The 24,070-nt window shown below is 31.8% G+C and overlaps 1 protein-coding gene across 2 annotated transcripts; it reads right to left on the bottom strand.

Moving 5' to 3' along the window:
• Window positions 1-91: 91 nt before the first annotated feature.
• Window positions 92-23,346, bottom strand: lpin1b (lipin 1b). Of its 2 annotated transcripts, none has more exons than XM_051139312.1 (20): window positions 23,112-23,346; window positions 16,937-17,137; window positions 16,746-16,841; window positions 15,067-15,281; window positions 13,910-13,996; window positions 13,613-13,727; window positions 13,209-13,479; window positions 13,029-13,122; window positions 11,180-11,340; window positions 10,980-11,073; window positions 10,821-10,890; window positions 8,349-8,441; window positions 8,209-8,264; window positions 7,992-8,127; window positions 6,642-6,790; window positions 5,272-5,358; window positions 3,519-3,671; window positions 3,147-3,261; window positions 2,883-2,986; window positions 92-791 (listed from the first exon to the last, which is right to left on the bottom strand). In XM_051139312.1, exons 1-20 carry the CDS (start codon window positions 23,205-23,207, stop codon window positions 635-637), a joined length of 2,550 nt encoding a protein of 849 aa, XP_050995269.1. In that variant the 5' UTR covers window positions 23,208-23,346; the 3' UTR covers window positions 92-634. The 2 variants fall into 2 exon arrangements, with proteins under 2 accessions (XP_050995269.1, XP_050995270.1); XM_051139313.1 differs by lacking the exon at window positions 23,112-23,346 and adding an exon at window positions 21,113-21,478.
• Between the last annotated feature and the right edge of the window lie 724 nt (window positions 23,347-24,070).

The following is a 24,070-nucleotide window of genomic DNA, read 5'->3' as shown; positions in this document are numbered from 1 at the left end:
TCTAAAATAAAGAAATATAACATTTTCTATATTTTCTCCTACAAACTTACATCATTACTGTGTTTCATTTCTCTGAAAATGAGTAAATCTAAAAAAAAAAAAATGTCTGGGTCATATTTTGCATAAAGAAAATAAAGTGTTAAAATGCTAACTGTAATTTAAAAAAATAATAAATGAAAATGTTTCATTGTCACAGTGCAAAAAATTCAGTTTGCAAATATTGATTTTGGGGTGGAAATTGACCTGGACATTGTAAATTATGTGAAATGTAACATTATTCATTTTTTATTCAAGTGATTTGTTGACATTTGCATCAACAATGTAACAGTAACTATCCTGAAATGGCGGATTGTACTTGCAGTACATTAATATAGTAACAGATGCTTTTCAACACAAAAGCTTGTGATCGCCACAAGCGAAACTGAACAATTAAAAATATACCAACATCTGAGCTCATTTCTAACAATATAATCTAAATCACAACAGACATGTGAAGACTTCTTTGAAGGAAAATGCAGGTCCAGACCCACACGTTTTGTGTGTGATTTTTATGCAATTGCACCGAGTATGTTCAGTTTTGGTTTTCAGCTTGTCTTTCTGTATTCTGTGCAGTTTCTGTGTTTAGATCAGTGGTTCAGCGAGTTGTGTTCACTATCTGTCCGTCCACAAGGGGGAGCTGTTCTCTCCAGAAGGTGAATTGGCTAAAGGTGTCACTGCAGGGGAAATCACACGATCCTCTGCGCTTCAGGAGCGGGAAGACGTGATCCACAACCTCACCTAGACGCACATACCTGCACAGGTAAAGCACAGATGACTCACTCATTCATATGAAGGGTTTAAAAAGACACAGTAGCAGGGGTAAGGAAGAAGCTAACTAAAAGTAGCAATGCAACTGACTTAACTATGTTGATCAGTAGCGTGACAGCAGTTCAGCTCTTTTCTAAACAAAGTAATTTGTCTAGAAACAGAAGTGGTTCAGTGTGTGCTGGTAAGTCTGATTAAAAGATAAAAGGTCTGATCAATTTTAGGACAAGTTTACACTTGTAGTTTGGTTCTCATGGTTCTTTTGGTCCAGACCAAAAAAAAATCAATGATAGATTTAGGTCTGGTTCACTTAGCATTCACACTGTCAGTTTTAACACAAAACCTAAAGATACAAAACACTGACATGTCACAACCTTATTGATCATCTTTAATGTATATTTTGTGAATTTACTACACATTCAAAACTGTTGTGTGGTGGGCACACCAGCTTTTACCAGCTAATGAAAAGGTAAATTTAATAAAATCTAATAGAATCAAGCCTTTAGTGAGATAATTTTTTGCGGACACTTTAAATGAACCTGATTCATTTCCTGACGTAACGTTTCCTGGCAACGGAGTGTGTGATACATACACTTAATTTACAATCACAAAATTTCCAACATTTTTGACAACAGACGTTTACAGTATTTTACCAGTGTTCCTCCAAAATAAAAGTTTGAGGGTTTGAAACATTAAAAGGAATTGAAATGTGGAGGTTTTGAAAAATTTGAGGGTTTAAAATGAAGAATTTTAGACATAAATACTGGTATTATAATTTCTAGTGTAAAATAAAATCATTGTTATTATTATCCAATATTACTTTTTTGTCATTTACAATTGTAGTATATATCTGTCTTCATTTTTTATAATTAGTTTAATAATTTCAAAGTAAACTAAATCGTTTAAATAGTCTAAAAACAGAAAAACAAATATGACATACGCTGCAGTTCAAAAGTTTGGGATCAATAAGATGTTTTTATAGAAGTCTCATTTACTTGATCAAAAATACAGAAAAAATCTGTAATATTGCGAAATATAATTACAGTTTAAAATAATGGTTTTCTTTTTGAATATATTTTTAAGATATAATTTATTCCTGTGATGCAAAGCTGAATTTTCAGCATCATTACTACAGTCTTCAGTGTCACATGAATCTTCATAAATCATTATAATATGTCAAATTATTATTTTTATTATCAGTGTTGGAAAAATAGGAACCTGTGATTCTTTTTTCAGGATTCTTTGATGAATAAAAAGTTAAAAAGAACAATTTATTTCTAAAAATATAAGTGTTTGCTATCACTTTTTATCAATTTAACACATCATTGCTGAATAAAAGTATTAATTTCTTTCAGAAAAAGAAAGAATAAAAATTTACTGATCACAAACGTTTAATTGGTAGATTATATTGTTACAAAAGATATCTATTTTAAATAAATGCTGTTCTTTTTAACTTTTTATTTATTAAAGAATCCTGTAAAAAAGTATCACAGGTTCCAACAAAATATTTAGCAGCACAACTGCTTTCAACATTGATAATAAATCAACATATTAGAATGATTTCTGAATGATCATGTGACACTGAAGACTGGAATAATGATACTGGAAATTCAGCTTTGCATTACAGGAATAAATTACATTTTAAAATATATTCACATAGAAAACAGCTATTTTACATTGAAATAATATTTCACGTTATTACTGTTTTTTTCTGGATTTATGTTCAAATAAATGCAGTCTTCATGAGCATAAGAATCTTTATATATATATATATATATATATACATTTTAATGATCCAAACTTTTGAACAGCAGTGCATTTAATTTTTTTTCTTACATGTCATGTGAGATCATTAGAGAACCATGAAAATGTGAATGTGTCATCTCAGGAGTACTTCAAGTAAACATTTTATGTCCAAAAAAGTTTGGGAGCCCCAGTTCTTAGTATATAGTATACTGTACTTTTTTCAGAAAGACAGCTTGTCTGTAGTTGAAGTATTTAAAATTATGAGTAGCTTGTAGCATTGCAAACTAGTTTCAAAGGCGCTTCCCTAACACCGGTCAGTAGTTTATACTCACGATGAGATGTTGGTCTTAGCATGTTCCTGGATCAGTTCTCCTTTCGGATTCACAGTGAAGATTCTGTTTAAGGAAACACCCACCTCCTTATAGGAGAAAACATCCTACAAACACAAAAAAACAGAGTGATTACAAAACTATACATTGCACAAATCACCTATAGGTATCTTTATTAGATATGCAAACCATTTTGAATGACAAGTTGGCTAATAATGAATTATCCAATTTTATACTGTATAAATGCATCTCTCTGCGTTCACTTACGGTGTCTCTGTTCCCAAACGCTGCATAGAAAGGCTCAGTGTTTGGGAGGAAGAGATTCTTAATGTCTGTCAAACACGCCACCTTAAACTTCTCCGGCCTCTTCTCAATCACCTCCCTGAAAAACAGAGATAGCGGGTATGTATATATACACTATATTCCCTTGTACTCCCTTGTAGGACCTTTATTTGGGTTCAGATAATAGGGTATCTCCAATCCGTACCATCTCAAAATAAATCATGCATCTCAAATTCTTTTTTATTAGTTTTTACTGTTTTATTTGCAAACTGATTATAGGAAAATTACATTTTGCTTAATATAAAAACAACAGAAGTTAATGAGATGTCTTCAGCATGTTTGTGTGAGTATAATCACCTGTGCAGTGCTGATAACAAACTGCTGGGACTCAGCAAAACAGGTCCCTGTGGTAACATGGTTCCTCTCTCATTGACCCAGTGCAGGTAACCCCGCGTCATATCAGCCATGCCGATCGCCCTCGCCGAGCAGTACAGAAACTTATAACCGTTCCTGTGAAACATACACAGATGCATTTCACTCTTCATCCTGCTGACATATCCAGGGTTGCTGCAGGATTTTTAAGCTCAAATGTAAGACTTTTTAAGACCTTTTTTAAGACCTGCACAAATAAAATTAATACCATATGAGCAGGGTAAGGCAATGTCTATGGTTAAATATTAAACTGTAAAATGACTGTAAACTACTGTAAAAAAACGATTTACAGTTCAGATTTTTCACAAAAACAAAAGGTTTTATAAAGTGATACATTTCACATTTCTTTAAAGTATCAATTTTTAAGAAAATAGAAAAAAGTATTCCTTTTATTAATTGAAACAATTATTATCAATAAATTATTATATTAATTTAAAAAACATACAAATACATGTTAGTGTTTAGATTTTTATGATGAATTATCTTCTTAATGATCCACCAGTTCACATTTACAGCTCTGCATGTTTGCAGGGTAAAAACATGGGTCGCTTTTCGCTTTGGTCTGAACAAAAACAACCCCAATACTATGCTCCTGCAAAACCACATTTCTGAGACCCTATTTTTTGAGACAGTGCCATCTAGCAATTCCATTCCAACAAAGAAATATCAAACAGACGCAAAGACTAGATCCATTGAAACTATTAATTTTTTTTTTTAATCTTTCCATCTTATTTTTAATGTAAAAGCTGACATAAACTTGAGTGTTCAAGGGGGTGTCAGAAATCTCCATTTAACCCATTAAACTGTCCAAAACAGTTCATTGTGCTGCTGGATGTTGTAAATTAGTATTTGTATTCAAATTATTTGACATTTATTAAAGTACTAATAAACACACTAATTTGTACAGCAATTGTTTTACTGTTTACTTCACTTTGTTAAGTGGGTCACACGTCAGACATGAAGCGCAGCAGCTAATGAACTGAAGTCTAGAATATATTGAAATAAATTAGGCTAAATATTTCAAGAGGGTTACCCAGGGGTAAGTTCAGGATTAGGAGTTGGTTAGGACAATAATTAAGTATATACAATTAAACAACTACATTCAGTATTTTCTTAAAAATAATAATATACAGAATTGAATAGCTACTGCTATAAATAGTATGAGCTGTTAATGCATACATAATACAAATAAATAAATACAATAAAATAAAATAAAATAAAAATAAATAATAAAAAAAAAAGTACATGGTCCTAAAAATGCGGTTCTGAAACTACAGCCTCCTGTATTGTAAGAATACCCTACTCAAAACAACAGGCATATTGAAAAAGCACATGCAATCTCTGCCAGCAGATGGCGCATTCGGAACTGCAGACATGTGTTTCCCCGGTAACCGCAGTACACAAAGCAGCACCGGACATTGAACGCGCAGCGCTCATGTTTATTTAATGAATAATACCCTTTTGAAGTTTGATCGTGACACTAAGCTGTATCGCAATTCTGGTCTTCCCGTGCCTAAAATTTAAGACCTGTTAATCATAATTAAGACTTTCTTGTACAATTTAAGACTTTTTATGACCTTAAATTTGATAAACTAAATTTAAGACTTTTTAAGACTTTTTAAGGACCCGCGGCAACCCTGATATCAGAGAATCAGAGAAGGTGTTTGTGTGCTCTTACTGGCTGATGTTGTGATACAGGCTTGCGATGCCCTGATGGGTCCAGTCTTTACCCAACGTGGGCAGAATGTGCCCCAGCTTATCTGACCTGCAAAAGTAGAACATCAATGTTACATGAGCAGATACAGTTTAGATCAAAAGTTTACATACACTTTGCAGAATCTGCAAAATGTTAATTAATTTAGCAATGCAAATATGAATGTTATTTTTTTTAGTACTGACCTGATTAAGATACTTCACATAAAAGATGTTTACATATAGTACACAAGAGACAAAAATAGTTGAATTTATAAAAATGACCCTGTTCAAAAGTTAAGTCTTAATACTGTGTTATATACTGTGATTCTTAATACTAGTGATAGTTGTTCATGAGTCCCTTGTTTGTCCTGAGCAGTTAAACTGTCCGCTTTTCTTCAGAAAAATCCTTCAGGTCCCACAAATTCTGTGGATTTTAAGTATTTTTGTGTATTTGAACCCTTTCCAACAATGACTGTATAATTTTGAGATCCTTTTTCACACTGAGGACAACTGAGGGATTCATACGCAACTATTACAAAAGGTTCAAACGCTCACTGATGCTCCAGAAGGAAAAAACAACGCATTAAGAGCTGGGGGGTGAAAACTTTTGAACAGAATGGAGATGTGTACATTTTTCTTATTTTGCCTAAATATCATATTTTTTTCCATTTAGCACTGCCGTTCAGAAGCTACACAAGATACTTACATGTTTCTCAGAAGACAAAATAAGTTAAATTTACCCTGATTTACCCTTAAATTTATTTTCAAATTCCAAAAGTTTTCACCCCCCCGGCTCTTAATGCAAAGTTTTTCCTTCTGGAGCATCAGTGAGCATTTGAACCTTCTGTAATAGTTGCAAATAAGTCCCTCAATCGTCCTCAGTGTGAAAAGATGGATTTCAAAATAATAGTCCTTGTTGGAAAGGGTTCACAAATACAAGCTGGAAAACCAAATAAATTACTGGATTTCTGAAGAACAGCAGGCTGATTTGACTGTTTAGGACAAACAATGGACTCATGAACAACTATCACTAAACAAAAAAAAAAACAGCTGTGGATCATTCAGGTAACAACACAGTATTAAGAATTAAGGGGATGTAAACTTTTGAACAAAGTCATTTTTATAAATTCAACTACTATTTTCTCTTATGGACTATATGTAAACGTCTTTTTTGTGAAATATCTTATTAAGGTCAGTACTAAATAAAAAATGACATGCAGTTTGTATGATCTCTCTTATTTTGGTAAAATAATTAACATTTTGCAGATTCTGCAAGGTGTATGTAAACTTCAATTCAAAAACCTCAATTGTATATTATGGTTTAAGACTGAGATTATGTTCACAATTATGTACCTGGTGATTGTGCCGTCAATGTCTGATATGATGATTTTATCATCCCAGTTCCACAGGTAGATGGTTCCCTCACAGCGACACGTGCCCTGATACTGAGTCGTCACACTAAACATCACATCATTAGGACCGTCCTTTAGCTGCAGACTGACCTACAGCAGACAAATCAGAAACTCAGTACATATTTCTGGATAGTGTAATTCATTTTAGTGAATTGGTGATTCACTGATTCAAGTTCTGCATGGAATTCCAGGGCTTCTGTTTTGTAGTGAAATACTTAGCTAAATGGCACTTTTTTATTTTTGACTTACACTACAAGTCAAAAGAAGTCTCTTCTCCTCACCAAGCTTGCATTTATTTGATCCAAAGTACAGCAAAAACAGTAAAATTTTGAAATATTTTTGCTATTTTAAATAACTGTTTTCTATTTGAATATATTTTAAAATGTAATTTATTTCTGTGATTTCAAAGCTGAATTTTTAGCATCATTACTCCAGTCACATGATCCTTCAGAAATCATTCTAATATTCTGATTTGCTGCTCAAAAAACATTTATTATTATTATGTTAAGACAGCTGAGTAGAATTTTTCAGGTTTCTCTGATGAATAGAAAATTCAGAAGAACATCATTTAACTGAAATATAAATCTTTGGTAACATTAGAAATGTCTTCATCATCACTTTTGATCAATTTAAAGCATCCATGCTAAATGAAAGCATTGATTTCTATCATTTCTTTCCCCAAAAAAGTTATACTGACTCCAAGCTTTCGAATGGTATAGTGTATAATGACACAAAAGCTTTTTATTTCAAATAAATGCTGATACCAGCATTGGATCTTTCTATTCATCAGAGAATCCTGAAAAAAAATGTACTCAGCTGTTTTAAATATTGATAATAATAATAATAATAATAAATGTTTCTTGAACAGTAAATCAGCATATTAGAATGATTTCTGAAGGATCATGTGACACTGAAGACTGGAGTAATGCTGAATATTCAGAAATTCTGCTTTTGATCACAGGAATAAATTACATTTTAAAATATATTTAAACAGAAAGCAGTTATTTTAAGTAGTAAAAATATTTCATAATATTACTGCTTTTGCTGTATTTTGGATCAAATAAATGCAGGCTTGGTGAGCAGAAGAGACTTCTTTAAAAAACATTAAAAATCTACAAACTTTTGACTGGTAGTGTATATAATATATTTATAAATTATATAATAAATAAAAAGGTTTATAAAGGTCTTTAAAAAATACATTTTAAAATCAATAATCATTTTGGGTTTTTTTTCACCTAAAGTCCACTTTTAATGTTAGTTTAAGTGTCTTAATTAAATTCAGTATTCTTACGAGTTGTTCTGAAGACAGGCGGAGCGTTTTCTGATAGGACACGCCCCCTCCTGCAGGGGCGGGGTCTGTGTGAACAGGGACGGGGCTTTGTTTGGCAGTTAAGTCTTCATCGCTAGAGGAGGATTCGTCTGTCCGCCTGTATACAAACATTCGGTCAAGCATATGAATGATTACAGACTGCATTATTTCAGATGAAATCATTCCATCGGATCTCAACCTGTTCTTCATGGTCTCGTCTCCGGCAGCACATGCTGAACCTCCTGAGACTGAATCCTGCAAACACAAAGGACTCACACTTTAGGAAGTCATGAAACCTTTGAATCAAAGCCCACTGTGATCATGTGTACATCTGAGTACCGGTTTGGAGCTGTTCGCTCTTCCTCGCCATGAAAACCACCATCTTCCTCGGTTTCTGGGCATCTTCTCCTTCATCAGTCTCTCTATGGTGGCCTGTGAGGGACACGCACACAGGCGTAATGCTCAATAACTGAAAAACTCTCAAAATTAACTCTTAAAAGCACTAAGAATCAAAGAAATGCTGGACTTTCATGCAGGGAAGAGGATTGATAGAAACTAATGCAACGAACTGAGGATGGAAAGAAATGAAGAAGGCGATAAAAGGCAAACTCCAGCGCAGAACACACATGACTGAGCCTTGCAAACTAAAATGCGCGCACACACACACACACACACACACACACAGGGAGGTGATACACAGGACAAGAAAACAGATGGAAAAACTTGATCATGCGTCACTCTGAGTCATCTTACATATGTAAATGTGTTAAAACTACAAGCGTTTTATACACTGCCTTTCAAAAGTCTCTAATGTTTACCAAGACTGCAATTATTCAATACAGAATACAGTAAAAATAGTGATATTGTGAAGTATTATTACAATTCCAAAGTGTTTTCTGTTAACATATAGTAAAATGTTATTTACTCCTGTGATCAAAACTGAATTTTCAGTATCATTAGTCCAGTCTTCAGTATCACCTTACACTTGATATTTACACTTTTTTTTAGAACTGATGAATAGAAAGTTCAAAAGAACAGCATTTATTCGAACTAGAAATATTTTGTAACATCATAAATTTCTTACTGTCACGTTTGATCAATTTAATCTGTCTTTGCTAAATAAAAGTATTCATTTGTTAAAAAAATTACAGACTACAAATACATATATATAGACATACATAGATAAATACATATTTTATAGATTTTTTTAAATTCTAAAATCTGCCAATATTACATTTTTTATAATGCTAATAATTTAATAACACTGCTAAGTGACTGTAAAATTTACTGTCACTTTTGATCAATTTAATTTGTCTTTGCTAAACAAATTAAAAAAAAAACATTACAAAATCTTTAAACGTGTGTGTGTATGTGTGTGTACATATATATAAAAAACGGAGAATTTAATATGGAAAAAAACAACAATTTAAAGCAGTATTACACTTATTGTTTTTATGCTTAAACCCTTTTTCATCTGACCAATATATATAAAATATATATTAAAAAATTAACATTTTTTTATAATACTAATAAACTAAATTACAGTTTTTATCATATTAATCATTTAATAACAACATTAATAACAAAAATGACTGTTAAATTTACTGTCACTTCTGTCTTTGCTAAATAAAAGTATTTATTTGTTTAAAAAAGTGTGTGTGTGTATATATATATATATATATATATATATATATTTTTTTTTTTTAACATCTTAAAAAACATTATATATATTATTGTTTATTTTTATTTTAATTCATTCTTATCTGCCAATATTATATTTTTCATAATACTAATAATTAAATATCACTGCTAAATGTAATCTTTAACAAATCTCAAAATGAATATCCATTCTTATACTGTATATTTATACTACATTATAATTGTAAGATTTAAAATGAACAGTTTTAGATTTAATGCTTCATTTTGTATTGCCTGAAAATAATTATCACCTTATTTGAATCATCCACAATTGTATATGTGATTAAACTAAAAACACTCATTTATATTACTGAATCAAAAGCATAGAAATACCAGTATTGCCTGAATATTCATTTCATTATAAAATCATAAAATGCAACTTAGTGACTCAAATGAATCAGTGAATCAGTTTTTTTAAACCAGTTTACTGAAATGAATACTTTGAAATGAACTGATCTGCTAAAAAGAGCTGGACTTCCTAATGTTACTAAAGAAAGAGAGTAACTATATAATACCCTAGCACTGAAGACTGGAGTAATGCTGAATATTCAGAAATTCTGCTTTTGATCACAGGAATAAATTACATTTTAAAATATATTTAAACAGAAAGCAGTTATTTTAAGTAGTAAAAATATTTCATAATATTACTGCTTTTGCTGTATTTTGGATCAAATAAATGCAGGCTTGGTGAGCAGAAGAGACTTCTTTAAAAAACATTAAAAATCTACAAACTTTTGACTGGTAGTGTATATAATATATTTATAAATTATATAATAAATAAAAAGGTTTATAAAGGTCTTTAAAAAATACATTTTAAAATCAATAATCATTTTGGGTTTTTTTTCACCTAAAGTCCACTTTTAATGTTAGTTTAAGTGTCTTAATACCAGTATTACCTGAATATTCATTTCATTATAAAATCATAAAATGCAACTTAGTGACTCAAATGAATCAGTGAATCAGTTTTTTTAAACCAGTTCACTGAAATGAATACTTTGAAATGAACTGATCTGCTAAAAAGAGCTGGACTTCCTAATGTTACTAAAGAAAGAGAGTAACTATATAATACCCTAGCAGTAATGTGTAAGATTGTGTATATGTATATGTGTTTACCTTTGGCAGTGGTTTCTGGAAGGCTTGCATAGCCAACATAATAGGAGCAGCGGTGCTCCAGTTATAATACCTCCACAGATAAAGGAGACAAATACAGCAGCTGTTATTTCTGTGCAAGACAAATGAGATGAGAATCGATAACAGTAATGTGACACTCACTTCGAGCCGATCTTCACCACCAGATTAGGGTCATCAATGATGGATGGATTATCAGCAAACTGCTGAAATGACACAGACTTCTGCTGGAAATGCTCTGCATGATAAAGAGAGGGATGGGAAATCAATAATGATGCATAAGCAGCAAATGTAACGGACATAAATGCAGACACGAATGCTTAATGCTCATTAAGTCTGTGCACCTTTAGTGATCTCTAGGTTTTCTGTGAGTCCTCCACACAGAGAGATGGCCATAGAGGGCAGGTCATAACTGTCCACGCCGCTGTCAGCTCCAGAGCTGCACATGGACTGAGGAGACACAGTCACGCTGCGGAGACCGTTCTCACCACAACGCTCTGAACCACTGAGAAAACACACAAAATACCATCTTTAATTGTTGCGTAAGCGATCTTAGCCATTCTAGCATGCATATAAGTTTAATTAACCCCATAAAGCCTGCTGTATCTCATTTGATACGCAAATTTCCAATGCCTCTAAATGATAAACATAATCAAAACTTGACTCTACTACATGCCTTCTGTCATCTCATTAATAGTATATATAACAAGTAAACATCCTGTTTCAGATCATTGTACACGTGTCTTTGCTGTGAATTTTTTACTGATTTTCATAAACTCAATGTAAGAATAACTCTTATACTGTTAATAATATTTTAAAATGAACACTTACTGACTGAATTTTTTTGTTACTATCAGGATTTCATCTTAATTTTTGTCATATAAATATTAGCATCTGCACTAAATTGCATATTTTGTAGTGCTGTGCAACAATTAATTGCGATTAATCGCATCCAAAATAAGTTTTGGATACTGTGTATGTTTATTATACATATATATATATATATATATAAATGTTTGTTTAAATATTAAATATATTTATATGTAATATATACTATATGAATATCATTAAATACATGTAAATATTTCCAAAATGTACACTGTATGTGTGTCTTTATATATACATAATAAATATACACAGAACACACATATATTATGTACCCAAAACTTTTATTTTGGATACAATTAATTGTGATTAATCGTTGCCCAGCACTAATATTTTTGCTCAGTTTGGGCCTTTGAATAGTGTTTTCTCCTCCTCAAGTATATATTCTCCTATATCATACTATATTAGGACCAATGAAATGTTTTATTTTTTCCCAAATTCCGTTAAATTTTTCCCTAATTCCATTTTTTCAGTTTTAATTTTTCTGGATTCCGTGGGGTTTTTGTTGTTGTTGTTGTTGTTTTTTTTACTTTTTAATTGTTCTAGATGAAAAAAATATATTTTTTTTTTTTCTTTTTTTTAATTTAAGAAACATCTATTTCTAGAGAGTATTAATGGTTAAATAAAAAAATATATATATTAAACAAAAAGTATGTCTAATTAATTTTAATCATGAAACAGCCATTTTTTTAAAAGTTTAGCAAAAATTACATTTTTAAGGCCCTATGAAATACATTTTATTTATTTTTCTCAAATTTTATATTTCCCAAATTCTGTTTTCCATGAATTTTCTGGATTCCATTTTAATGGTTTAATTACATTTTAATAATCAGAAGCATCTCTAATTAATTGATTTAATTTTTTTTTTAGATTAAGATAAATATTTATCCCTTACAATAAATATTTTAATTCCCTGTGCTTTTATTTTGACTATCACATCAGCGAAGTCTAAAAGTTTGAGTTTTGTCATTCTTCTTCTGTTTTTTATGAATTTATTTAATTAAAAAATATAACTTCTTTTTTTTTTTTCAGAAATACTATGTTTTTACATTTTTCTGGTAAATTCTGGTAAATATTTTCCTCTGTTAAATATTCCTTAAAAATAATGTTTTAATACTAATTCTATTATTAGTAGAACTATCATTATATTTAGTAACATTTTTTCTTCAAGTTGAATCAAACTTTTATTTTGACAGGCTGCTGTGATTATAATCTTTAAAACTAGATCAATAATTTCAGACTATTTTTTTATATGTCAGGCTTTACAGGATTAGCACAGCTTTACAGAGAGGTGACATTATAACGCACCTTTTAGGGAAATAAAGAGCCGCCACTTTTGGCTCCAGATCTTTTATATCTTCCAAATACACGCCGTCAGAACCCAGATGGCGGCTTTTCTTATCTGCATGAGAAAACATGAATTGTGAATTATGTAATGCACAAAAACAAGGCTAGCTTTTTTTAACCAAAAAACAATGCACTAATAACCTTTTCTTTTAGAAGGAGAATCAGTTTTATTTTGTGGGCGGGGTCCATTATTTGCTCCTCCCTCTTCAACCTCTGACATCACACAAGTAGCTGATGTCACATGCTGCTCTTTCGCTCTGTTTGATTGGCTGTCAGCATGTAATGTCCTGTTTCTGTCAAGGCCGTGGGCGGCCGTCTCAGGGATGACTCTGAAATGTGTGTTGTCAGAGACCGGGATTGACAGTGGATTGTACGCAGGAAGGACGTTTGGTTTCTCTGACAGAAACGATGGCTGTAAATACATAATTTTGTTATGGGGTAAGTATGAGTTTAATATATGAGGGGTGTTTCAAATCACATGGATGTTATAGTTTGTGTTAGTTGGGTAAATGTGTCAGTGAGGTGGTTTTTAGGGTAATTCTGACCTTGGCGGCTTGTGGTAACTCGCCCCAGGACCACAACATGGCCGAATCGTCCTGCTGATCTTTGCAAAGCAGCTCAGAGTCACTTTTAGGGGTGCAGGGACGAGACACATTAGGACTGGAGAGAAAAAAACAAGCTTCTTTAGTGCACAAACTAGATTTTTAAATGCAAAACTCAACAATTCCATGCTAATAAAGCTAAAAACAATGCTATTTTTTTATCCTTAGCAGAAAAATATTTTCTTTTGCAGTGAATAGTGGCACATGTGAGCGAGTAAAGGTGTTTGTACACTACAGTACCTGTGAACAGGACTCCATTCTCCATCTGAACGAGCATGAATTGTGTTTTGTTTATTTCCAGTAGATGAACCTCCATTCATCAGATCTCTACATACACAGAAACACACACAAGAAGATACCATGTCGAGCAATATATTTTTTAAAAACTATAAATTATATATACTACTCAAAAGTTTGGAATAATTATGATTTTTGAAATGTTTTTGAGTCTTTAAGGCTCCATTTATTTAATCAAAAATATAATAAAAACAGTAATTTTCTGAAATATTATTACAATTTAAAATAAGTGTTTTCTATTTACACTATACACTACCAGTCAAAAGTTTTTGAACACTAAGATTTTTAATGTTTTTTCAAAGTTACCAAGTACTCACCAAGCCTGCATTTATTTGATCTAAAGTACAGTAATAGTTTTACTATTTAAAATAACTGTTTTCTATTTGAATATATTTTAAAATGTAATTTATTCCTGTGATCAAAGCAGAATTTTTGTATTATTACTTCAGTCACATGATCCTTCAGAAATCATTCTAATATTCTGATTTGCTGCTCAAAAAACATTTATTATTATTATGTTGAAAACAGCAGAGTAGAATTTTTTCAGGTTTCCTTGATGAATAGAAAGTACTGACTCCAAGCTTTTGAATGATATAGTGTATAATGTTACAAAAGCATTTATTTCATATAAATGCTAATCTCTGGATCTTTCTATTCATCAAAGAATCCTTAAAAAATGTACTCAGCTGTTTTAAATATTGATAATAATAATAATCATAATAAAAAATGTTTCTTGAACAGCAAATCAGCATATTAGAATTGATCATGTGACACTGCAGACTGGAGTAATGATGCTGAAAATTCAAAAGTTATTTAAAGTAGTAAAAATATTTAAAATTGTATTAAATAAATGCAGTCTTCTTTAAAAAAACATTAAAAATCTTACTTTTCAAAAAACGTTTTATTAGTAGTCTATTTTAAAATGTAAATTATTCCTGTGATGCAAAGCTGAATTTTAAGCATCACTACTCCAGTCTTCAGTGTCACATGATCCTTCAGAAATCATTCTGATATGCTGACTATTAGAAAGATATTAAGAGTTTTTTATTGCGTATAGAGCTATGTTTTTGCTCTGAAATGGCTTAAAAGGGTCAGCTGACCTGTTCTGATCTGGCTGCTCGCTGTCATTGATGTCGAGATTGAACAGTTCTTCCTCTGAGAACTCCACACTGTCCTCCCTCTTCACATCCTCCACTCTGCACTTTCTTCTCCTCTTCCTCCTCTTCTTCATCAATCCATTCTCACTGCTAGAGCCCATCAGAAGCCCCCCGTCGGACGGAATGGGAGATGTGGCCAGGTAAGATGGAATCACTTCCTGTAAGAAATCACAGGAAGAAAGTTTACATTAAATTTTGTCAAACAAGCGTGTACTGTAAACGCAGTGTGCTATCAACAGATGTTAACAAGACGTTTGTTTTGGCTCTGAATGAGGTCATGTAACTTCATTGTTTAAATGTAAACTGTGTTGTAATACTGTAATACTCTGCAGCGTTAAATAGAAACAAAACAGATGAAATGAGGAAAATAAGTCTCTGTGGGAATAAAAAGAGGATGTGCACTCTGGTCTCAGAACCGCAAAGTCTACTTCTTATAAACAAAACAACTTCTTTCTTTTCTCTCCTCCTCTCAAAGAATGTCAAATTCTCAAAGCACTTATTTAGCTTCAATATGATTCCATTCAGAAAACTAATCTTATTTCTACAAGATTATGAAATTAAAGTCAAAATATTTTGAAAATAAAATCAAAATATTTGTAAAATAAAGTCGAAATTTTGGGAATAAAGTCGAAATATTTTAAGAATAAAGTCGGGAATAAAGTCGAAGTATTTCGGGAATAGAGTCAAAATATTTTGGGAATAAAGTCGAAGTATTTTGGGAATAAAGTCGAAGTATTACGGGAATAAAGTAAAAGTATTTCGGGAATAAAGTCAAAGTATTTCGGGAATAAAGTCAAAATATTTTGGGAATAAAGTCGAAGTATTAAGGGAATAAAGTCGAAGTATTACTGGAATAAAGTCGAAGTATTTCTGAAATAAAGTCAAAGTATTTCAGGAATAAAGTCAAAATATTTCGGGAATAAAGTCAAAGTATTACGGGAATAAAGTCGAAGTATTTCAGGAATAAAGTCAAAGTATTTCGGGAATAAAGTCGAAATATTCCAGGAACAAAGTCAAAGTATTTCGGGAATAAAGTCAAAGTATTACGGGAATAAAGTCGAAGTATTTCAGGAATAAAGTCAAAGTATTTCGGGAATAAAGTCAAAGTATTTCAGGAATAAAGTCAAAATATTTCGGGAATAAAGTCAAAGTATTACGGGAATAAAGTCGAAGTATTTCAGGAATAAAGTCAAAGTATTTCGGGAATAAAGTCGAAATATTCCAGGAACAAAGTCAAAGTATTTTGGGAATAAAGTCGAAGTATTTCTGGAATAAAGTCGAAGTATTTCGGGACAAAGTCGAAGTATTTCTGGAATAAAGTTGAGGTATTATGGGAATAAAGTCGAAATATTTCGGGAATAAAGTTGAAGTATTACGGGAATAAAGTCAAAGTATTTCGGGAATAAAGTAGAAATATTTCAGGAATAAACAACATTCTAAATTCTAAAAGTTTTCTGTTGTGTTTCAGAATCACTGCTCTGATCTGTTCCAGAATGCTGCTCTGGTTTAGAAAGCTGGATTAAGATCACAGCAGGATCAAAGTTAGGCTTTGAGCATGCGAAATTACTTAAGACTTCCATGCAGCTTTACATTTATGTAATCGAGATCTGTTATGTATGCACCTGATCATCTTCTGTCTCCTTAACAAAGAAAGCTTCTCCGTTCTCTCCCAGCTTCATGTGTAAATCCACAGGTTCCCCATTGATCTCAATGTCAACCTGATTGACAGAGAGCGAGAGAAGAGAACCAGATCAACCAAATGTCATAGAGAGGTCAGAAGTCATCTCACTGTTCTCTCAAATGGACCGCTCACCACTTTCTCTCGTGATCTCAGAACGCCCATCTTTCCGAAGCGTACGTGAAATGGAGAGCAGATCAGAGCTCCATCCGGCTGCCGGATAACGATGACATCGATGCAGCCCGACAGCGTGGCGGGATTCAGACCTCTGTAGAGCTCCTTCACCTGCACGAACACCTGCCCCGCCAACTGGCCCACGTAATTCATGGTTTGAGTCTACATGGAGAAAGAAGAAGTAACATGTATTGTGAAGTATGGTCAGTATGAACCCTTTTGAACAGAGTGTGCAGTTTTAGATGGGTTTCTTCATGGGAACAGATCCAGAGAAATGTAGCATTACAGCACTTGCTAACCAATGGATCTTTAGGAGTGAATGGGTGCCGTCAGAATGAGAGTCCAAACAACTGATAAAAACATCACAAGAATCCACAAGTAATCCACACCACTCCAGTCCATCAGTTAACATCTTCTGAAGCAAAAACCTGCATGTTTGTAAGAAACAAATCCATAAAAAGGCTTTTTTAACCATCACTTCTGTCCATAATCCATAATAACATATTCTCCAGTGAGAAAGTCCATCCCCTGTTGTCCTCTCACATCAAAATCCATTGACATATTTGTTTAGGACTGTTTTTGATTGTAAACGGTGCTTGATCTGTGTATATTTCACTCCTGATTCAGACAAGTTGACTTTTTTACTGGAGTGGTGAGGATTGCTTATGGATTATTGTGATGTTTTTATCAGCTGTTTGGATTCTGACGGCACCCATTCACTGCAGATGATCCATTGGTAAGCAAGTGATGTAATGCTACATTTCTCCAAATCTAGTGAAGAAACAAACTCATCTGCAACTTGGATGGTCTGAAGGTAAGGAAATTGTCAGCAAATTTTCCTTTTTGGGTTAACTATTCCTTTCAGATATATATTGAATAAGGAAAAGAGACCAGAACATCATAGACACTGGAAAGTGGAGATTTTTGACACAAACCAGCATGCAACCAATTAAAATATCCTTTAAATATCCTAGTATATTAAACATTGTGTATATAGTGCATGACCATTCAAAAGTTTTTGAACAGTAAGATTTTTTAAGTTTTTTAGAGAAATTTCTTCTTCTCACTAAATTTTACTGCAAAAACAGTAAAATTCTGAAATATTTTTACTATTTAAAATAACTGTTTTCTGTTTGAATATATTTTAAAATGTAATTTGTTTCTGTGATTTTAAAGCCCAATTTTTAGCATCATTACTCTGGTTACATGATCCTTCGGAAATCTTTCTAATATTCTGATTTGCTGCTCAAGAAATATTCATCATCATTATTATTATTATTATGTTGAAAACAGCTGAGTAGAATTTTTTAGGTTTCTTTGATGAATAGAAAGTAGGGCTGTCAACGATTAATCGTATACAAAATACAAGTTTAAGTCTGCCTAATATATGTGTGTGTACTGTGTGCAATTATTATGTATGTATAAATACACACAAATTAATGTGTATATGAGAAATATGTTATTAATATACAAAATGATTTTATTTATATATAATATAAATTATATAAAAATTAGAATAAATACATATGCTTGTAAATATTTCTTAAAAATATACATGAATGTGTTTGTATTTATATATACATAATAATTATACACAGTACACACACATATATTAGGCAAACTCAAACTTTTATTTTGTATGCGATTAATCGCGATTAATCGCTGACAGCCCTAATAGAAAGAAATCTTCTGTAACATTATAAATGTTTTTATCATCACTTTTGATCATTTTAAAGCATCCTTGCCTAATAAAAAGTATTAATTTCTATAATTTATTTTCTCAAAATAAATAAATTAATAAATAAATAAATGCTGATCTTTGGATCTTTCTATCCATCAAAGAAACCTGAAAAATGTACTCAGCTGCTTTAAATATTGACAATAATAATAATAAATTTTTCTTGGACAGCAAATCAGCATATTATAATGATTTCTGAAGCATGATGTGACTGGAGTAGTGATGCTGAAAATTTAGCTTTGATCACAGGAATAAATTACATTTAAAATATATTCAAATACAAAACTCAAAATTTTACTGTTTTTGTTTTTTCATCAAATAAATGCAGGCTTTATGAGCGGAAGAGACTTATTTAAAAAAACATTAAAAATCTTACTGTTCAAAAACTTTTGACTGGTAGTGTACGTAATAAACAACATCAAAATGCTAATTCATGACAAAACCAAATTCTCACACCTACACGTCTTTTTGGAAATGCAATGCAGTTGTTTTTCGCTCTGCACACCACTGTCAATCTGATACCCTCACAAGCAGAAATTAATTATTGATTTCCTGTCATAATCTCTGGCGAAGGTCATATCAGTGTATCACTGTACAAGCAGCAATTCTGTCACCAGTTACTTCTGCATTTGATCAAACAGACATGATGCTAAATACTGTCTGGACCATGAAACATTCAGTCCTCAGCTGATCACGAAGGTCAACGTTCTGACCGTAACGTATGTGTTTACAGACACTATGAATGACCATCTGTCTGTCAAACGCCACAGGATCAGGTTTCAGAATCTGTTCTGTACTTAGATACACAATGTCAGTGTGCTCATGTGAGATTATCGCTTCTGTACTCCTCCGGGTGTCATATTCCTCCATAAGTGAATAATGTCAGACCCAGACATGCTAACTGAGTTAACAGAACAGATGAATCCAGAAATATCCAAAGAGGAGGACCATAAAGGCGTCGGTTTCTTGCTATAGCTTTAAGTGGAGTCGATGCAAACATGAGCACTAGACCGAGAATTAGTCACATTATTCAAAACAGTCGCTCACATGCAAATAGGACAAGGAAAATGTTCAGAAGAGAATGTTCAGGCCCGAAGAAGAAAGTACAATCTGTCAGAATATCTTTTAAGCGACAGAGCAGTTATTTGTATTCAATAATTAAAATTTAATTATTAAAAATATTAATTATATTATAACATTATTATAAAATTATAATTATAATATACACTACCAGACAAAACATTTTTTGTTTTGAACATTTTTAATATTTTTTTAAAGACGTTTTTCTGGTCACCAAGCCTGCATTTATTTGATCCGAAGTACAGCAAAAACAGTAACGTTTTGAAATATTTTTACTATTAAAAATAACTGTTTCCTATTTGAATATATTTTAAAATGCCATTTATTCCTGTGATCAAAACTGTATTTTCAGCATCATTACTCCAGTCTTCAGTGTCACATGAGCCTTCAGAACTTTAATATGCTGATTTACTGTTTAAGAAACATTTTATTATTATTATTATTATTATTATTATTATATTATCTTTGAATAGAAAGATACAAAGATCAGCATTTATCTGAAACATTTTACCATTCAAAAGCTTGGAGTCGGTATTTTTTATTTATTTATTTATTTAAAAAAAAATAGAAATTAATACTCTTATTTAGCAAGGATGCTTTACATTGATCAAAAGTGATCATAAAGACATTTATAATGTTACAAAAAATTTTATTTTTTATTTCATTCTATTCGTGCTTGTACATTAATGATGCTAAAAATTCAGCTTGAAATCACAGAAATAAATTACATTTTAAAATACATTCAAATAGAAAACAGTTATGTCAAATAATAAAAATATTTCAGAAATTTTCTGTTTTTGCTGCACTTTGGATCAAATAAATGCAGGCTTGGTGAGCAGAAGAGACTTTCCTTTTACTTTAATTAAGAATTATAATATATACTATTATATATAATAATATAATTTATTAAGTAATGTTTATTTATATTAATTTATTATTTTATATATTTAAATATATTATAATATATATATATATATATATATATATATATATATATATAGTTGTAGTATTATTTATTTGTTTATTGTAGGTGTGTATGTTCGACTCAGAAATTAAAATAATAGGACACGTGATTCAGCACAGATATTAACACTTTAAATGTGAGAAAATATCAGCTTTGAAAGTGTAAAGGAAAATACTGACTCATCAACAGCTGTCATTATATGAGTCATGTAATCAGAGCGACTACGAAAACAATGTTTACAGACGTCTCTTAAGAAAATCAACATCATAATTTCATTTCACATCCTAAAACATCATCAGTAGCATGCTGAACGGACTAAATTAGATGACATGTTCAAGTATAAAGTCTCTCTCACCTCTAGTAAAGCCCCGTTCAGCTCATCGTGTTTTCAGAAGAGTGAAGGACAAACACAATAACATTGGTGCACTGATATTTTCGCTCTCATATTCAGTGTGTCAACGGACGATGTGAGTGACGTCACGTACGCCGAAAAAAAAACCCTGCTGAGAAAAGATGCTGCTCAGCCAATCGGTGAAAATGACTTCTTGCTTTCTTCTCCTCAGGTCACTTTCATATTCATTCATGCCTTCCACGTTTTAAATGACATTAGATCGCGTTCCGTATAGGAGTATTTGTGCTCATCCGGCCGTTAGAAGAAGCCGAAGAGAGCCAATAAGTTGTGGGCGGGCGCTGAGAGTTTGTTTTAACTCGGGATCTTGCAGGTAGCGCTTTGAGTGACAACTGTGAGGTGATCCTGCTGGCCAATCAGCGCGCAGCTTTCGTGACAAACAGCAGCGGCTGTGAGGTGATTGTGTTGACCAATCAGCGCGCAGTTCTCATCATTCCGAGCGGCTCTAGTAAGGTGATCGTCTTGTCCAATCAGTGAGCCGCTTTTACTGACGTTCAACGTCTGCTGTTTTTAGGGTTCGAAAGATTGACCACGTAGGCAACGTATTTAGTTAATAAATTAAAATAATAATAAAGCATGTACTTTATAATGATGCAACGGGTTAGCTTGTAAATGTTAATTTTACACTGACTGAAAAACGTTAGTAGCTACATTAAAACGTTAAATATATTTATTTTTTAATATTTTTAAGTCATATATTCATGAATTATATTCACCCCAGCTGACAAGGGATATTCTCACTAGCGTTTTTTATAATTTATATAAATGTAGGTCAAAATGTTCTTAAAGTAATGTTTATGGAACGTTCTTAAAATATTTAAAATAAATGTTTAAATGATGTTTGGTGAAAATAAAGTTAGTAGAACCCTATAAGAAGCATTTCTGTAATCTAAACATGATGTTATATGGTAATTATGACAAATTCAACTATATGCACATTTCGGATTTGCTGTTTAGAGCTTTAAATCTTTTGAGCTCTTATCTTGTTTAGCAATAATTGAATAAATAGTCAGTTATTATTAAGGAGAAGTGATGTTATGATGAAAATAAAAAAGTCCCCACAACCATTTCTGTGCACCAGACAGATCAGAGATCAGAGAACAAAGTGCTGTGATGCCCTCATGCATCTGTGTTGAGAGGAACAGCATACAGACAGAGGGAGAAAGAGGAAACAGAGATTGGTTTCCTGAGGTTTTGAGTCATGCTACACTTCGCTCACGTGTTTGTGCTTTATTAACCCACAGTCTGATGGGAAAAAACAGCCTGGTTGAGTTGTGTTTTGACTCTGTTATGCACGTTTTTCTAGTCTGTCTGCCTTATTAATTTGCTTACACAGGGTTTTCGTGGAATTTCAAAAGGTTTTACATTGTCTTAATTTACCCTTCCACAAATTAAGGACTAAACGGTGTTTAATCAGAGCAGAAAGTCTTAAATTAATAGTCATGGCATTAAATGTTGCATGCACTGCAAAAAAATTAATAGCATCCTCAACATTTTTTGTCTTGCTTTTCAATTCAAGTATCTAAACATCATTAAACTGAGATGCATTTACTTGAGGCATATAGTCTAAATATTTATTTATTTACGAAAATATATATTTTTTTAAATATTTTTTTGTTTTATCTTAATTTTATGTATTTTTATATTTTTTTTTAATTTGTGTATAGTATTTATGTAGTGCCTATTTCATGTTTACTTTATTTCAAGTAACACTTTTTTATGAATTTAGTTTTAGTTAACTATAATAACTACGAAATAAGAGATGCATGTGCAGCAATGTTTACTTAAAGGGTGAGAACGTTTGAAACAGCTAAAATATAAGATATATTTTCAACTTATTCTGTCACATACTTTTATTTGTGGTATTTTGACCACTTTAGAACTAGGTGTGTCAGATTTAGACTGGTGCTATAAACACCAAAACAAAACAAAGACAGGAGGTTACCCAGATTATCCAGCTGGACTTGATGACTTCTTCTCTGCTCTGGAATTTTAGGTCACTTCCAGTTTCATTCTCATCTCTCTCTTCCTCCATCTGCATGGCAACCACAGATCTTCTCAGAACCAGTTTAAATCTAACGCAGAGGTATAAATATGCAAATGTTGCAGGAGAAATCAGTCGAAGTTAGAAATAACTGCAGATGATCAGAGAGCAGATCTGTGTTTCAGCATGTTTATGAGAGTCTTATGAGTCTTTCTATATTTACCTACTACACTGAACTAAACTGTGTGTTTGTGGTAATGTGAGAGGGTCAAGTTCATGTGAGACCCTCATGTTCACAGGCCAAATACACACACGTAAATTAAATGAACCATTTGGAGACACAAAAATCAGCTTAAAATGAATAAATAAAATGAAAAAATAAACTTGAATATTATTATATTTTTTTTTTCATAAGTGTACACTGTAAAAAATAAAAAACACATTTTGTTGAGTCAGCTTAAAATAATTTGTTACCCTGCTGCCTTAAAATTTTAAGTTTAGTCAACTAAAATAAGTTTAGTCAACTTGAAATGTTAAGTTGTGCTAAGTAACAACTTAGATATTTGTGTTTGCTAAACTTAACAGATGGGCAAGTAACCCAGCTGCCTTAAAATTTTAAGTTGAGTCAACTCAAATATCTAAGTTGTCACTTAGCATAATTTATCATTTCAAGTTGAATAAACTTTTTTTGAGTTAACTGAACTTTAAATTTTAAGGCAGCCAGGTTACAAATTACTTTAAGTTGACACAACAAATATTTTTTTACAGTGTAGGTGTGTTAATAATCCCAGAGTTTCAATTTAAATGTCATGATTTTTTTAATAATGCATTATTATTATTCATATTTAAAAATTAAGCTTAGTAAAATTATAGATGAGAAAGTAGTAGATTTAGTAAGTTTTGTTTTTATATGGTGCATG

The sequence above is a fragment of the Labeo rohita genome, chromosome 20, assembly GCF_022985175.1.
Source record: "Labeo rohita strain BAU-BD-2019 chromosome 20, IGBB_LRoh.1.0, whole genome shotgun sequence".
Classification (NCBI taxonomy): domain Eukaryota; kingdom Metazoa; phylum Chordata; class Actinopteri; order Cypriniformes; family Cyprinidae; genus Labeo; species Labeo rohita.
The sequence above is the reverse complement of the archived record's forward strand: the minus strand, read 5'-3'. Positions and strand labels throughout refer to the sequence as shown.